General features: G+C 33.4%; 1 protein-coding gene across 4 annotated transcripts in view; it reads right to left on the bottom strand.

Annotated features, from left to right (window-relative positions):
* The window catches only part of LOC136039285 (gamma-aminobutyric acid receptor subunit beta-like), a 122,202-nt gene that overhangs the window by 17,035 nt on the left and 86,657 nt on the right, over positions 1–18,510 (bottom strand). For all 4 annotated transcript variants that reach the window (XM_065722872.1, XM_065722874.1, XM_065722873.1 and 1 more), the window contains 3 exons: positions 12,527–12,664; positions 5,772–6,056; positions 4,430–4,584 (listed from right to left, as the gene is read on the bottom strand). In XM_065722872.1, coding sequence (XP_065578944.1) covers positions 4,430–4,584; positions 5,772–6,056; positions 12,527–12,664 — 578 coding nt within the window. The remainder of the gene's footprint in view (positions 1–4,429; positions 4,585–5,771; positions 6,057–12,526; positions 12,665–18,510) is intronic.

The raw sequence follows: 18,510 nt of genomic DNA, 5'->3' as shown, positions 1-18,510 counted from the left end.
AAAACGCACTAGACCATATGCTCCCACAATCAACCAAACACAGGCAGACTAAACAGGAATAAATTAATCTTATCTTGCAGTTTTACAACTAATAATAGATATACAATTTTTTAATTAAGACACTCATCAACAATAACACCAATGTATCTGATTTTATTGGTACGTCTGACTACATAATTACCTATATGTATAACAGTGATCCAACGGTAATTATTAGAAGACCTACCATACATAAGAAACGCTGATTTATTATGATTTAACAGAAGTTTTTTTTTACCATCATGCACTTATCTATTCATAACTATGCACTTGTGTATCCACTTATCTACCCATTTTCATTATTTCTATCAAATGAGCTACAGTCTTTGCTGTCATAGTAAAATGGTGTCATCAGCAAAACTTGAAAGGATAGCCTTAGAATTAGTATAGAAACTTTGATAATTATTAATTGAACTCAATACAATAAAGATCAAGTCATTCATATGTATTGGGAATAACAGATGGCCTAAAACAGAGCCCTGGGGTACACCAAACTCAAATTAGCTCCACTTAGCTTGACTTTGCTCAAATTAGCCCCAGACATTTCTACATACTGTGTCCTACCACTCAAAGGAGATTCAAGCAGCTTCAATTCGTTTTCTCCAATACCCCAATTTTCTAGCTTCCCCAATAGTATTACATGGTCAACAGTGTCGAACGCTTTTAAAATACCTAAGAAAATAGACGCCACTTTAAAACCCTGGTCTAGAGCATCATTTACAAAAGTAGTTAACATTAAAACTACCTGTTCCGTAGACATCCCTTTACGAAAAACAATTTGATTAGGATGAAAAACGATCTATTCTCCAAAAACTCAGACACTCTAATGTAGGTAAATTTCTCTAATAACCACGCTATGGCAGAATGGAGGGGTATCCATCTATAGTTATTTACATTATTTTTCTCTTCTCCCTTAAATATAGGTATTACCCCAGCAGCTTTAGGGAACTCAGTATATAAACCATATTTAAAATATTCATTAATCAGGTACAAATTTGTCGCGATATGACAGGAAAAATAGCATCAGCGAAAAACCTAAAAGAATATCATTATCGGCAAAAAATGTAATCTGAAAAATATCTCGATGTAAGAAATTCTGGGCTATGTCATAGTTTTTTAAGAAAAGAGAAAGAAACACAACTTTAAAAGGATGTGGTACAATTGAAAGTTGCAATATCATTCTCAGAGTCTCTAAGAACGCTATTGCAGAGGATTTAAGCTCCTATTTGCAAGAATCATGAAATTTTGCATTTTTCAAAGGATTTTGACGGTGGAAACATATTTATTAGTTCTTTCCCCAGAAGTGATAACGTCGAAGTAGTGTATTTAGGATATCAGGATAGAGCCCTAAACATACTTTTATCAAACAAAGGGAATCCTGTTTTAAGAAAGTGTCAATTTCTGCCACTTTGTATCAGAAATCAAAATTTTTGGCTCTAGTAGGGCCAAAATCCTATCAAGCGAAAATTACGAGATATCCAATCCGATTAAATATATTCAAAAGCTGTATAAATATCCTCAAGATGTCAGAAGTCATACATCCCGTCGGTACTGCGTTTGTCCTCGAGCATATAGCCTCACAGTCAATTCAAGATGAGGTTAGCCGTTTGTTCAGTTTGAAACCCATAGAACGGATACCATGCTCTCCTTGTATATCAGAACATCTCCCCGCATATAAGGAGCTGCATATACTCTTTGGAAATTATGGCAAGTAAAAATATTTTTCGGCTTAAGCAATTTTTTAAATTTGTTTATGAAGGGTGGGGCCCCCAAGAATTTATTTTTCTTTTGTAACAAGCATGCCTTTTATTGCTAAAGGAAAATTTTTGTTTTGGAAATTTACACGTTTGGTTTTTGGGGAGAAGGGAGTGGTAATACATCAACAAATATTTGTTGCTATTTTGCTTCTTTCTATATTCATTGAATTGTTTTCCAGAGAGAACGATTTTATCATGTGAAATTCCCATGGTATCCTTTATGCTTGGACACACTTTAATGCTATCTATGTTTTCTTAGTTCACCAAAAAAGCAGTAAGCAGGAGGGGCTTTTTCTTACATTACTCTATTGGTGGTAGTAATAGTAGTAACCGATTAACGACGCTTCTTGACCACTAAGGTCCTTGGGTCAGCCCTGTAGAGTGTAGCTATAGCCAGGTTTTTCGGCCCGGGTTAACTTCCCAAAGGAGAGGCTTCCCATTTTTCTAAAACAGGCTGTAAAAATTTGATCGAAGTTTATCCTGAAGATGGAACTTTTGAACAGTTTCTGGGCTCTGCATGTAATATGAGCATTTGGCTTACAAAAGTCTGATCAAGACTGATCAAGAAGTGATTGACATCGTGTCTTCAATGAAGAGCAGTGCTGCAGGACCTGGTTATACATCTTTGAGGAGAGTGAAATTGATTTTGTCCCGTGTTACGTGTCCGTGTCCCGTGGTGACTCTTGGTCCCGTGTTACCAAACTGAGATCAAACCCACTGTGGTACCACAGGACAATTGAAATGCTATATCGATCTTCCTTAGAGTAGAAATTGGCATGGACCTTTCTTGACTTAAGATCTAAAAGGATCTTGGTTGAGTAAAAAGGACGAGTTTTAATTTTACTGACTTTCAATTTAATTCTACTATTCAATTTAATTAGAAGTTCCTTTTTTTATTATTTTCACTTTTAATTCGAGTTAATTTAAAACTATGGAAAATCTATACCTTAATATGATACACAGTCAAAGGGCCTTTATATTTTTAGTCAAAGGGCCTTTCCTTAAAATATTCTGTACAGTTGTCAGTAGAACTCATGTGTCTTGGGGCAGGGATGTAGCCACAGTATTTTTATTGCGGAGGGAGGGGACCAGAGGTGGTGCTATTAAAGCAGGTGCTATTCAAGTGATAGTAAAGAAAAGTAACTATTTAACAAACATCCTACTCGTTGAATTTAAAAATATTAGGCGATCTATTATAAGCAATAAATGTACAATAAACAATCATATATATATATATATATATATATATATATATATATATATATATATATATATATATATATATATATATATATATATATATACATATATATATATATATATATATATATATATTTATTTATTTATATATATATATATATATATATATATATATATATATATATATATATATATATATATATATATATATATATATATCTATATATCTATATATATAAAAATAAGTTGTCTGTGTGTGTGTGGGTCTGTTGAGTGACCTCATGTTTGTGTGTTGTTTTCGACTGACGAAATTACAGACCGGGACATCGGGACACAAATGACGACCGGGACACCGGCACATAGGGAATATAAATGACGACTGGGACACTCAAAGAGAAAGCGACCGGGACACAAGGAATGTTCGATTAGCAATCACCATCAACAAAGCACCGGGACACAAATGACGACCGGGACACAGGGAGTATGAATAACGACCAGGACATAAGTAAAAAAACTAAAAAAACTAAAAAAAAGATAAAAACTACAAAAAACTAAAAAGAAAAAAACTAAAAACTAATAAAAAAACTAAAAAAGCTAAAAAACTAAAAAAGAAAAAAAATAAAAAAGGAAAAAAAGAAAAATAAAGGAGAAAAACAAAACTAAAAAATAAAAATAAAAAAAAAATAAAAAGAAAAAAGAAAAAAAACTAAAAAAACTAAAAAAAAGTAAAACCACAAAAAAAAAACTAAAAAATTCTTACTAAATTATCCATAATTTTTCACGTGTGTCTTATAATTCACCCGTGTCACGCATTTTATTAAATTCCTTCCATCAAAACTCCTCCATAGGCACCTAGCATTAAAATTTGATTAGTTGGTTTTGTCCGCAAAATACTCAAACATTCGCTTTTTTTGCACACAGTAAAATCAATATTGCCCGTTTCCAATGGTAGTAGTCTCAATATGGGTTAAGTAAAAAGTTCCTTTATAATTCTATTCCCATTTTTGATATACGATCAAAAGTATGATCTATTTATCAAGCTCCACTTTTCAGTCATAGATTCGAATGTTTTAAAATAATTATAGTTATTATAGTTTGTTATGATATAAAGCATAATATAATAATAATAAATTAATATAATAAAGATATAATATAATAATAACAATAATTTAATAACAATTATAGCTATTATAATCATAGTTATTTTAATTATATTATAATAATTAATAATAATTATATAATAATTCGAGCGTTTTATAATAATGATTAGTTAATCTTTTGATATCTGGTCAATAAATGCAATCTTTCTCGCCCATGATCAGAAAAATGACTTAGTTACTTAGCACTAGAGTCAAATTATAGCTTAGAACGCTTAATGATTGGATAGTTCATTATGTTTGGGCAAGAAATTTAAAACAATCTAAATAACTCACTCGTGATATAATTTTAGCTGCTTCGTGCTCTGACGCGCTGCCTGCTTGTGCTTCTAGCATGGCTTTCTTTTGTTCAATGATTTTGGCCTGCAATGCCTGAAACCTTTTTTTTCGTGTTTCGATTCTTTTTGCCATATAGCCAACAGCTGCGTATTCTAAAAATAAAATAAATGGTTCAGCATTGAAGATAACCAACCGAATTCAACTTACGTCTTTTGTTAGATAAATGGTTCAGCCTTAAATAAAATAAATGGTTCAGCATTGAAGATAACCAACCGAATTCAACTTACGTCTTTTGTTAGATAAATGGTTCAGCATTAAATAAAATAAATGGTTCAGCATTGAAGATAACCAAACGAATTCAACTTACGTCTTTTGTTAGATAAATGGTTCAGCATTAAATGGTTCAGCATAAAATAAAATAATTGGTTCAGCATTGAAGATAACCAGCCGAATTCAACTTACGTCTTTTGTTTTACTTTGTTCTTGCAATGATTTTCTTGAAGGTGGTTTTCCTTGGCATCATGGATGATCCATTAATTGTCAAAGGAACTGAAATTGCTTCCTCATCCGTTATTCTCATGGACACCAGAACTTTTTATTCGTATAAGAAATGGTTTTAAATATTTCAAAAACAACTAGATCGGTTATCTTGCTTTATTGTAAAATAAATTAACCATGCCAATAGGATGTTTGTTCAGGAAAGATAGCGTATGCAAAAATAATTCTTTATCTTGGGCCTTATCTGACTGTCAGGAGTAGGACTAGTGCCTACATTCCTAATTTGAGACTTGGAGAGATAAAGTTTTGGAGGAAGGAGCTCAAAACCTCTACCATCTGTCATTGCATCACCGATTACAATTTATAGTATAAAGGTTAACAACACATCAAACTTCCCACGAAAATCTATTAACTAATGTGCCATTGCTCATAAGATACAAAATACCTTTCAGTCCATTATAACCGCTTTGAACTAATCTGCTAGCAGTGCTGAACCCATCTAGGGTAAGTGTCGGGTCATTTTGTCATTCTGCTTGACATTTGTTCTAAGCAGAACTTAGGGTTACTATGGTACTAAAACTTGAATTTGAGAATAGAAGTTGCGATATTCTTTTTTTCTATTAACTAAGTAGAAATTATAGATTATCTCATAAATATTTAGGTAACTTAGAGTCACAACTCCTTAAAACTTAAAAATTATTTCCACCAGCCCCACTAGCGTTTTTATCCTAATTATCTTCAACCATCCCTTAACAGTGCTCAGTCCTTAAAGATTTTTGGCAGAAAACAAAATTAAAATCAGAAATGCGTTCTATTAAAAAATAAATTGAATAGGTCTTACCTAATAGAGAAGCAAAAACCATTACGAAACAAGTGCCAAGAAATATATCAATTGACTTTACATATGAAATCTTCGGTAGTTGAGCATTTGTACTTGACATTAGGGTTGTCATAGTCAACACAGTCGTGACGCCCAATGACACCCTAGCTGGAGTTGCAGTTCGGTTCAGCCAGAAAGAGACCCAGGAAATGACGACAATAAGGCTTGATGGAATATAGATTTGGATTAGGTAGTATCCCATTGACCGGACAAATTGGATTTCACAGGCCAGTCTAGAGTAATTGCCTAAAAAGTAAATGAACTTCAGTGATTTCCAATCTATAGCATATTCTAGATTCATTCAACATTAAACGGAATTGCGTTAGAATCTACAGCTACTGTAGATTCGATGCAACGAGGAGGACACAGAGCCACTAACTTTTACTACTGCATTGCAAACTTTTAAAAATAAAGCCTTTTCCCTTTATTTTTTATGCAAAGACAGGATTATGACAAAAATGAAATTAAATCCATTAGCTGGTAATTGTTAAGATGGAAAGACAAAATAGGGAACTTCTATACACGTGACAAAGGGCACCTAATTGATGGCTAAATCTTACATGATTGTCCAGTATCAAGGAAAACTAGCCAAAAACCAAAGTATGGCTATGTCTTACCCATAGTAAAGAGACTTTAGTCTCTTAAGACTTTAGTGATTTACAAATTTTTTTCTGGAGGCATTTCATATCAAAGGCTGATCGTATAAACTTTGGAGGGTGATCATTCGTTCAAAACCGAAAGTTCTAGTGTCATTTTTAAGAGCCAAAGTGATTGGAGGGTAATAAGCCCCACTCCATGCCCTCTTTTCTCCTAATGCCCTCTTTTTTACTAAAATTTTTAGATAGCCATTTTGTTGAAAATAGCCCAAAGGCGAAGCAACAATGCCTCTGGGTTTAAAAAAAAAAACAGTGCAAGGGCTGAAAGTTAGGGAAGTTGTCCACTATTAACATCTAAAGATTTTTTACAGAGGGGTGGTAGTATAAACCTCAAAGGAGGCTTATTCGATTTGAAATCAAAAGCTCTAGTTCCCTTTTTAAGAGTCAAAAGTGATTGGAGGGCAATCAGCCCCTCCCCCACGACATTTATTTTCCGTAAATACTTCCAATCAAAATTTGAGATAGTACTTTTGTTAAAAATAGTCAAAAGGGAAAATAAATATAATTCCTTATGGGATAACCTCCCCCCAGCCCCTGGGGCATTAGCTGTAAGTCATGAAAATTGCTCATTGTTAGCCTGTAAGGTTTTTATTGAAGGGATGATCGTATAAACTTAAAATGGGGTTCATTCCACTTCAGATTAGAATTTCTTGTAGTTGTTTTAAGAGTCAAAAATGATCAGAAAGCAACCATCTCCCCTCCACGTTCTTTTCCCCAAATGCTTCCAATCAAAATTTTAAGATGGCCATTTTGTTCAAAATAATCAATAGGGAAAATAACTATGCCTCTAGGTTGACAAAATCCCCCATATCCCCCAGGGCAAGGGTTGTAAGCTCTGCAAGTTACCACGGTGGACAGATAAAGTTTTTGTGGATGGGGTGGTTTTAAACAAATTATTATAATAACGAATTATATTTGTTTCAGTAACAAATTACTGAAAAGGCAGTACGTTACAAATATTTTCTTTCGTACTTGTATCATTGAAAATAGAAATAAAAATTACAGGTAGGTAACATCACTAGCTGCTGAATTTTCAGCAATTAATATCATTATATATCAAATATCCCCTTTAATTTTACTAGTTCCAGGGATTATCCAAAACATATAGTTTTCAATAAAACGCAAATAACTCAGTAGACTTCAGACTTTTACAGTTTAATATAATGATTTAACTGTGAAATCATATATACTTATAAAGTTACAGTAAAAATATGTAAAACAGTCAAAAAATTATGTATATAAAACTAAGTAAATTACCACATGTTCAAAAGAGAGCTCATCTGAATGACACATCTACTCTGCAAAATGTCTGGCGCTTAGCCTATGATCAATTTAATTTTAAATTTTACAGATAGAGTAAAAATAAATAAGAGTAAAAAAAATTGAATAAATAGAAAACTAAGTGTTCTACTGTCGTTTCTGCAAAACCTGTGCTCCATTAAACCAAGGATTTGGATGACCAACATTTCAATGAGTTCATCTACTATTTGCATATATTACAGGTTAATTGAGTTTTGTTAGCAATTATGAATTTCCCAAAGCAACACGTGTCAGTTGCACTTGCAGTGAGAAAAGGAAATTTACTCTTCAAATGTCCTCACAGACCAATTCAAAAATTGACACATACATTTTTTTGTGACAAAGTAGAAATCACATTTAATTAGCTTAAAAATTTTCTTACATTAAAATATAGAATAGATATTTGAAGTTTTTATTATGAAATTGATTAGTTTAGTTTTAATTTATGTTATTATTTGGCTTATTATTTTTATTACACGGGGCTTAGATGGTAGCTGTTTTCGCCCTATGCACTGGATGGGATCAAAGGATCGATAGGTTTTAAATGTGGGGATCGATCAAGGATTGGTGTCTTCTCTTGTTGCTTGATTTGTTTATATTATTGTATTAATAATGAAGTGAGTTTTTGTTTTGTTTTAGGTTTAGTGTATTTAGTCTCCATACTACGAGCCAAGGAGCCTTACGGAGACCATTGTAATAGTGCTCTTGTAAATATTTTTGTTGTAATAATAAAAGGAACTGAACCGAACGCACACATTTAGGGGGAAATTTAGTGCTGCGCAAACTCAGACAGAGCTGATTTCATAACCCATGAAGTATATAATTAAGCCTTTGACCTTCATTGCGATCAATAGGAATTACTACAAAAAGATTTCCCATTGCGATCGGTGGTGATAAAAAAGGCCCTGCTACTAACCAGGGTGGCAGCTTTGACTACAAAGTTAACTCAAACCACTGACATAAGCACATTTTCCTGCAGCTACTTCATTTGCAAAGATAACTTTGGTCCTCTTATTTATAAATTTAAATAAAACATATGGCACGAACCGATGCCTTCTTACAAGGCCGTATCTAGGATTTTTCTCAGGGGTAGTTATTTTTAAGGGGGATGTTTGCGAAAAAAGTTTTAAAAACACATCATGAATTTGTTTCATTCAACATGATATCTTAGCGATAAACTGAAAAGTGTGTAAAAAAAAAATATATGATGAAGCTTAGCGCTGCGTAGTCAGTGCTGCAATGTCATTTCAAAAGTACAACTTGCTACAAAGAAATTTTCGTTCAGCCATCATAATTCAGTAACTAGAACTATCTGCACAGTCTGTAACAGGCTGTGGGACCGCCCCCCCCCACAGTACAACCAGAGTTAAAAGCAGGATTCCATAATCAAACAGTTCGTGGATGAAAGGAGTGGATGAGTATGGATGAAATGAGTGGATTGTGTGGACGAAAACAGTTCGTAGGATTCCATAATCAAACTGTAGTATGAAAGGAGCTGTTCCCTCCTCAACACCCCGCTCTTTATGCTAAAGTTTTTTACTGTTTTAAAAAGTAGAGTTGAGAGAAAGAGTCAAACCTTAGCGTAAAGAGTGGGGTGTTGAAGAGGGAACAGCCCCTTTCATATGCGGAGTAATTTCTGTTCGTGTTAAGTTGTAATGTTGCTTTTTACTTTCAGTTAAAAAAACAAATTTTTTTATTTAATGCATCCTAAGCCTACACAGGGAATTTTAGGAATTTCAACAACGCCGTTTGACTTGAAATCGACGCCGTTTGACTTGAAATCGTTTGGCGTCGATTTCAACAACGCCGTTTGATATGCGTTTGATTCGGTTTGTAAGATTTAATGACTTGAGTTATAAAAGGTCAATCATAGATAATGTCAACAACCGTGAGGTTTTATATAGGTTTTAGATTACTTTACAACAATACTTTACTCAAAGTACTTGGCTAAATTAATTCTATAAACAAATTAAATTACACTTTTAATTGCTTATTGACCATGCGTGTTTTTTTATACAGTAATTTTTTGTCATGGCTTATTTATTACTGTGACATTTTTGTTCTATTCTGCTGTTTTTAGAGATGTTTCTGACAATTTAATTTAATATTTTATCTTTATCAGTCAAATCGGAAACAACTAACAAGAGAAATTTCATTTTGTTGAAAGTTTTACCCTTACAAACTTAGTTTTCATTGGTTGTTTGTTTTTACCATATAAATTTTCTTGTGTTCTCTTGCAAAGGCTATTTAAAAATTTTCCTTTTCGCTTTTCGCCAAATAGAAGGTAAAAACAAAAGAGGGTTAATCATTCATAATTTTCAAATTAGTTTTCACAAGGAGATAAAGCTTTAATTATGTCCCAACTAATAGCGTTCATTTGTACGTATTCTGCTTAAATATGTTGACGTTTATTCAAGTGATTTATTTTCCTACTTACTTGCTGAAATATTGTTAATGTGCAAAAATACAGAATACTTTAATATTAACGCAGAGAGCGGTCATAAGGCCCCACGTTGAACGTTATCTGCCTAAATATCATAACTGATTGTACTTATATTAAAACGTACTATCTTGGTTTGACACTTCATCATATTTTAACGTATTGTTGCTAATATGCTCAACTTGAGAATCTTCCATTTTTACACATAGCCTAAAGCACGTTAGGCTCTCTCAGTTCTAGCGACGGCCTTTTAAAAACAGAACGTTATTTTAATGCTTATTTTCGCTTCATGTTCCTAAATAACGCTTAATTGTGAATATTTTGCCTTGGAGCGAAGTTTAAAGGCATGGACTCTAAGGGTGACAGAGAGCGATGAAACACTTTTTAGTGAGGCAAGTGGTATTACTTAAAAATTTTATGAGAACCTGAATAAGTTTCTACTTTTTTAAGCTAGGCCTATTATAGGAGAAATCAAGCATGTATAATCAGTTTTTTTTTAATCCTAGCCAAAAATTTTAAGGTGTTTAAAACTCTACAATAAAAAAAATTCAGGAAATGAAACTTGTGATTGGGAAATAGGCTTGCCCACAGTAGCTGCTGCTATATATCGGAAGCATCAACATTGTTAATGTATGTTTAAACTGACCTTGGAAACCTTAAAAACAGCAAGATAGGTAAGAAACCCTGCCACACTTATCCTAATGCTTGTGGAAATACCTTAAAATTATGAATGGCAAACCCAATGCAAAACTACGAATTCGGATTCTTTGTGAAAAATGAAGCTCAATTTTGAAGGATTTTTAAGCTGCTTAAAAGAAAAATGTATATAGCAGAAATTTATAAGTAGATTTCAAAAGTCAAAAATCGCTAAGAATATTCCATTTCATTTCATACTCGTTTCATACATTTTGTTTCAATAACTTATAACTTTTAATAAGAGCGTATTCTAATAAAATCTTTTTGATAGAATGTCCCTTATATTAGTTCTAAAATCCAAATTTTTAAGCATTTATATATGTTACAATTTCAAATTTTCTACTTGACTGAAGAATCTTTTCTTTTGGAGAATTTTTTTGTGTAAATATGCTAGTTTCATTATATTATTTTAGTAACTCTACTGATGACGATCCCTGTATATGTGATCGCAGTACCTGGACTTTTTACTTGTTTTTTCACTGTCTGAATAAATGGATTTACTCCCATTTGAAAATTTGTATGTTTGTGAAAATTTACATCGGAAAGAATCGTGTATAGCGACTATAAAGGGGAGTATAAAGGTTAGAAGATGCTCTAATCATAGATCACCCACTGTAAAAAACCTAAGTTACCAGCGAAGTATTATTGCAAACTGATAGGAGCCTAAAAACAGGTTCTTCACTAAGAAAAAAAAGCCATCTAGCGTTACTCAGAAAAAAATATGAAGCTAATGACCATAATCTAATTGAAAATATTATTTTTACCTGTTTTTCATATTTTCTATTATTATTGCAAAATAGGGCAAAGCTAAGAGAACAACTTTTTGAAAGGGCTAAGTAGATTTTTTTGTATATGTTTTTTTTTAACTTACCTTTTTTCTCCATACTAGTCAGCCCAAATCATTTCATTACCCAGCAAACTTAGTTGTAAAACAAAAGAAACTGCCTAATTTAAGAAAATTCCAAGCTAAAACTAAATAAACTTAGAATCGTAATCTAGATTTTAATAAGTTAAAACTTTTTTTTTTCAGAAAAAAAAATAGTTTTTTTTTCAAAAAAAAAAAATAATTTTTAAAAAAATTAGACACAACAGTGAAAATTCAGTGACAATAGTAACTAGAATTCCTAATACTAGTATAATGTGTTAATGGTAATTATTGGGTTTGAAAAAAAGAAAATACCGAAGAGAGAGAAAAAAGATGAAGATGAAACGCTGTTTCTACTTTAGCAACTGAGACAAACAAGCATTTGAAGATGGTCTTGGCCTTGTTCGTCTATCCAATCACCAAAGACAAAGCAGTATAACCCAACAATCAACCAAATAGAAATGTCCAGATTCATTAAAGTAACATAAAAATATCATATTAAAGCAACAAAGTAATATTTCTTTTCGCCCGGAATATTTTGATTGACCAAGAAGGATATTAAGAGGCGTGAATATCGCTTTTCGTTAAACCGCATAAGATGCCAACCAGTGATCTGCGGACGTTACTTGAATGACCAACGGACAGAAACTGGGAAACTAGAGACTTAGGTGATAGGGGAAGTGTGGTTGCAAGGACAAAACCTAGAGAATTGAAAGGGTAAACCCAGGAGCGGTTTTCACATTCTTCATTACTGGCTTACCGCTTGCTAACTGGACCTCAAAGGACTTTATCCGATACCCAAGTACTTGGAACTGGGGAAGAGTAACGGTCTGGTCGATTTCTACTGAATTTGCTCCAGTGTGCCAGGCATAACGAATTTCAGCCGTGGTGAAGCCAACTAGAAACAGTAATACAATTAGGTTAATAGTCCTGATCATATAGTAATAATGATCTTGATCATGAATTCATGGTGCGAATCTAATAAATATAAAATAGAAAGTTACTAAAAAGCACACCCTTGAAACCCGTTATTAAGCCTTAAAATAGATCTGATGTTCTATTCGATGTTGTGAATATGTAGCACATTACACAAGAGAAAAAAAGACTCAATAATGAAGAGACCAAAGCATAAAAGAATCCATAAAGTTAGTTCAGTAGCAGTTTTAGCAGTAACTTCACAGAAGTGGAACAGCATTTAGTGGCATGCTCGAAAGTCCTTCAGAAGGTTCTAGGGCTATAATGAAAGAAAGGTTGAGATGGCTAGGCCACGTTCTACGGATGAAGGATGACAGATTACCAAAGATTGCCCTTTTTGGCCAACCGTCTGGGGCTACACGGAAAGCAGGTCGTCCTTGTCTGGGTTGGGAGGATGTCATAAATAAAGATTTAAAGGAAATGGAAACTTCCTGGGAGGGTGTAAAGAGGGAGGCTTTAAATAGATTAGGTTGGAGAAGGAGCGTACGTAGCTGTGTTGGCCTCAGGCGGCTTGGTGCTGCAGTGAGTTATTAGTAGTAGTAGTAGTATTCTATTACGTGATTTAAAAAAACGAGTTTTTTCAATTGAAAATAAGGAGCAACATTAAAACTTAAAACAAACAGAAATTATTACGCATATGAGGGGCTTCATACCCTCGTCAATACCTCGCTTTTTAGCCTAAAGTTCGAATTCCTTTCTAATTGTTTAAGAATGGCCCCTGAATCCCAAAAGCCTTGTAATTAGTATAAATAGCTCTTTTGAAAGTACTAAAAAAACAGTAATGTAAATAGTGAGGTACTGACGAGGGGATAAACCCCACTCATGTGCATAATAATTTCTGTTCGTTTTAATGTTTAATGTTGCTCCTTAATTTCAGTTGAAAAAACTTGTTTTTTTATATTTAATTTCTGATAGTTTTTAAAAATGCTGGGAAATCTGGCATCTTTTCATAGAAAGTTCTCTTCTCCCCATGGAAAAATTCCTCCACAGAAAGATCCTCCCACGGAAAAAATTAAACGTTTTCACTTCTACAAACTTTAATAAATCAAATTATATTATTAACATTTTAAGGAATAAAATATTAGCATATGTGTATTAAATCGAGAATTAATACACATTATACAATTAATTAACAACTAATATTCATTTGCAGTTTTTTCAGTAAACTGCAAATTATGTTCTGGCCTTGAGAAGGCATACATTTGCAGTTTTTTCAGTAAACTGCATATTATGTTCTGGCCTTGAGAAGGCATAGGGGTTTTGAGCCCTACTCATGTTAATTTCTGCTAGTTTTGAGTTTGACTCAGTTATTTTTTGTAATTTCTGCTTGTTTTGGGTTTTATTTATTTATTGATGCTTATTTGTGGTAGTTTTACACTTGGTAGATTATTTGATTTTATTTTTGCTCAGTTTTAGTTTAATGGTGTTTTTTTTTACTTTTCTTTGAAAAACTTATTTTGCGGAAAAAGTGTTTTTAATTTTCTGTTCGTTTTATATTTACATAGTCTTTTCAGGGAAAAAGAAAATAATACTTCAAATCTTTTCTGTTATTCTCTAATACTTAATGCTACTGGTATGATGAAGAAAATTTTTCAACAATTTTTAACAATATAAACCTTTTTAAAAATCTGGAATCAAATAGTAGTGTTTAATGTAGTTATATACCTCCTCTAGTTGACCTAAAAAATATAACTTCATACCATTCGCAAAAAACTATCTATGCTCTTTGATAGCTTGGATACACTTAGTAGTAGTAGTATTAATACAAAATCAATCGATAGCACGCCAAAAGCGTCGCTTGCGAGGGTGTGCTACTAACAAAATATTGTAAGGCCAAAAATTGTCTGGCCTTGCAATATTTTATAGTTAAATTTTAAGAGAAGAAGTAGCAATAAAATCAGCAAATAAAGTAGATGGTCTTATTGGCAATCAGCATATATACAGTGCTTTTAAGTTTAATTTAAGGCAACATTGATTTTTAAACATAATGGGCAAATTGCCTAACTGTGGGGGTTGACCTACGCAAGGGCCCTAAAGATGCAGTTACAGGACCGTTCAGCTATGCTGAACAAAACGGCTCTCTTAAATTTTGATTAGAAGTATCTAGAAAATTATGAGCTAAAGTGGAGGGCTGATTGTCCTCCAATCATTTTTGACTCTGAATAGATTACCAGAACTTTGAATTTCCAATCAAATTAGTTCCTGTAAAAATATCAATGCTATTTCTAGCTACGAAAGAGAAGCGCTGCCTATGATATTACTTATATGCCCTTTTAATACTTGCTTGCGTATAGTTTTTTCGCTTAATGGAAACTCTCCCTAAACGTTTCAACTTCATGCCCTTTATGTCGTTAGTTACAGAAATCGTAGGAGTAGTATCAAAAGTATACACATAGTGTCTTCAGGCTAGTTAAAAAAAGAAGCATAAAAGAATCCAACATTCCCTGAAGTTTCACCTTATACATTTAGCCTTTTTGAACAAACCTTGAATTAAAAATCCACCCTTTCCCAATGGTAAATTCTACATTTTAAAAAGGGTAAATTGAATAATTTACAATACTTGCCCTGGGGAATGGGGGGACTGCATTCTTGGAGGCATAGTTACTAGACCTTTTTACTGCTTTGAACAAATTTATATTTAAAAGTTTGATCAGCAATGAGGGAAGGAAACTTATAAAAAGGGCAAGGGGGCTGATTACCCTCCCATAGATCTTCAACATCCCCTGAAATGTTCAACTTAATACCGTTAGCCGTTCCTTAAATATTGACGATAAGTCTTTCTGACAATCAGCACGCGAACATTGTATTTTATTGGGCTTGACGTCCCTCTTCAAAAATGGTGGGGGGTCACCCCGATAGACATAGTTATTTGAACTTTAGATTGTTTTGAGCAGGATGTCTATTTCAAAATTTTGATCAAATATTTTTAGTGTTTGAGCAACTGTAAAGGGCATGGGAGGGGGCTGGCAGCTCTCCAACCACTTTTCAATATTCCCCTTGACATATCCTGGGAGTTTCAACTTAACACCCTCAGCCGTTCTTAAGATAGCACAGACCCCTGTTTTTGATAAACTGGATACACGCAATGTCATTTGATTTAGTAAAACATAGTCCTAAACATTCTCGGATGTTTCACCTTAATGCTCGTAACCTTTTCGGATACACTCAGAATTACATATTTGCCCAATTTGTATAGTCATTATCTCGATAATTTTTACTTCACCAGTTAATTTGCTTATTATCCTCGCCTTGTATATTGTGCTATGGTATATTGTACTGTCAAACAAATCTTCAATGCACCTAGGAATAATCTATTGTACACAAAAATTTAGAAAATCCTACTGTATATAAATCAAACCAACCACCGAAAGAATACATTCATATTAAAAGCTATATAACCAGTGATTATGGCAGGGAAAAAGAAAACTACTTAGGATTAGTTCAGCTGATGGCGCACGAATAGAATAAAATCAAATAAGGGGAAAGATTGACTTTGCATGACCAAACTGACGAATCATCTGTCAAAATAGATTTTGTTCCGTTCTTAAATATTTATTCTTCACAAAGGGACCGAGTGTTTGTTTAAGCATTTAAAATTGACGAATTTCTCGGACAAAAGCCGGTGGCTAACTAGAAGAAGTAATCAAATCAAAGAGTTTGTGATAATGAACTTTAAGCAAGGAGCAACCCAGCTCACAAGTAATCAAACTATAAAAATAGAATTTTGATATCAATAGATATATCAATAGAATTGGTTTTTTATGTCGATTTCATTTATAGAAATTTCATTAAGTTTAGCCTTATTCATCGGAGGTTATGAGCCTGAGAAAATTTTACTGATTTTCAAAAAAAGAGAAAACAACGTCTAAAAGTCAAGTGATCCTAATGATGACCACACCATCTGATTATCAGAAAACCCTACTATATAGGTTTCAAGCTCCTATCTGTAAAAATGAGGATTTTTTTTTTATTTTGCCATAAGAAAGATCACGGATGCGTGTTTATTTGTTTGTATGTTTGTTCTTTTTTCCATGGGTAATCGTATTCACCCAGCGGTCCTAGAATATTGGAAGAGGGCGCATTATAATAGAAATTAATATTTTTAGTGCCTTTTTTAATTGACCAAAAAATTGGAGGGCAACTCAGCCCCCTCCCCCGCCCAACTTTCCCAAAATCGTCCGATCACAATTTTGAGTCAGCTATTTTGTTCATCATAGTTGAAAGGCCCAGTAACTATGCCTTTGAGTATAACATCACCCCCACAGCCCCAGGGGAAAAGTCTTTAAGTTATAAAATTTGTCCATTGTTTACGCATAGTATTTGTTATTGGGATGCATGCATGCATACATTTTCTAGTTGGGGGGGGGGCAATTTTTCGCTGGAGGTTTTTCCAAGGGGAGAAGTTTCCATGAAGTGAACTTGTCAGGGGAAATTATACACTGCGGGAATTTGCCAGAGGATTTTACAAAAAAAAAATTCTATATGTCTTGCTTTCTCTTTTCGTCTCAATTTTACGTGCGGAGTGGTTAAGAGTAAATGGTACGTAGTGTAAGTAGTGGTAAAGAGTACGAGAAAATTACAATTTTCTCGTACGTTATACAACAGACCCGAAGCGGCACTATTGTATCTATTTCAAGAGTTCTACAATCAACAGACTAATCCAAGCGGGGGTTAGTCTGGGGGGGGTCAATTTTTCGCTGGAGGTTTTTCTAAGGGGGGGAGTTTCCATGAAGTGAACTTGTCAGGGGAAATTATACACTGCGGGAATTTGCCAGAGGATTTTACAAAAAAATTCTATATTCCCCTCTCTGGAGGGGGCCGAGTTGCCCTCCAATTTTTTGGTCAATTCAAAAGGGCACTAAAAATTTTAATTTGTATTATAATGCGCCTTCTTCCAATATTCTAGGACCACTGGGTGAATACGATTACCCCTGGAAAAAACATACAAACAAATAAACTAATTCGACCGCGTAAATTTTAACTGTGGTCTAATTGTCTATAGGATATTTCCGTGGAAGGGGGTTTCTCCTTGGAGGTGGTGCCAGATTTTCTGGCACTATTTAAAAACGATCAGAGATAAAACAAACAAAAACAAGTTTTTTCAACTAAAAGTAAGGAGCAACATTAAAACTTAAAACGAACAGAAATTATTACGCATACGAAGGGTGTTGCACCCTCCTCAACACCTCACTATTTGCGCTAATGTTTGAACGTTGTCCCGATTCCTTATGAATGACTCCTGAAAGACAAGGGCCGTTTAATTAGAACAATGAGAAGCTCTTTTAAAAGTACTAAAAAACTTTAGCATAAAGAGTGAGATGTTGAGAAGGAGGCAATCTCCTCCTCAATGTTACTTTTTATCAAACGCCGATCTTTGGAAAAATAAAACCAGTCAAGATTCTTTAGGCAATGCCTTCTCTGACAATTTAATTGATAGTAATAATGAAAATATTGAAACACGTTTTTTGTTATACTAAAAGAAAAATTTTTGAAAGACTTTTGAAAAATGCACCATTTATTCGCAGAACTGGCATCATGAAATACATTTAGGTCAGTCTTCTTAGTTTTGCGACTCAAAGTGAAATCATCTTAGCCAGTTAAGTTAATTACGAACATATTAATTTAACATATTTATTCACTTACTATACAAGAAACATAGTAAACTGTAAATTCGTTGAAAATATTTTAAAATGTTGGAACTCTTAAATAAAAAGTAAGGATAGACATGCAACTTTGAACTGTGTTACTTTGAACCACATGCATTAGGTA

This window comes from Artemia franciscana, chromosome 19 (assembly GCF_032884065.1).
Source record: "Artemia franciscana chromosome 19, ASM3288406v1, whole genome shotgun sequence".
NCBI classification, from domain to species: domain Eukaryota; kingdom Metazoa; phylum Arthropoda; class Branchiopoda; order Anostraca; family Artemiidae; genus Artemia; species Artemia franciscana.
Note: the sequence above shows the minus strand (reverse complement) of the source record. Positions and strands in the feature narration are given on the sequence as shown.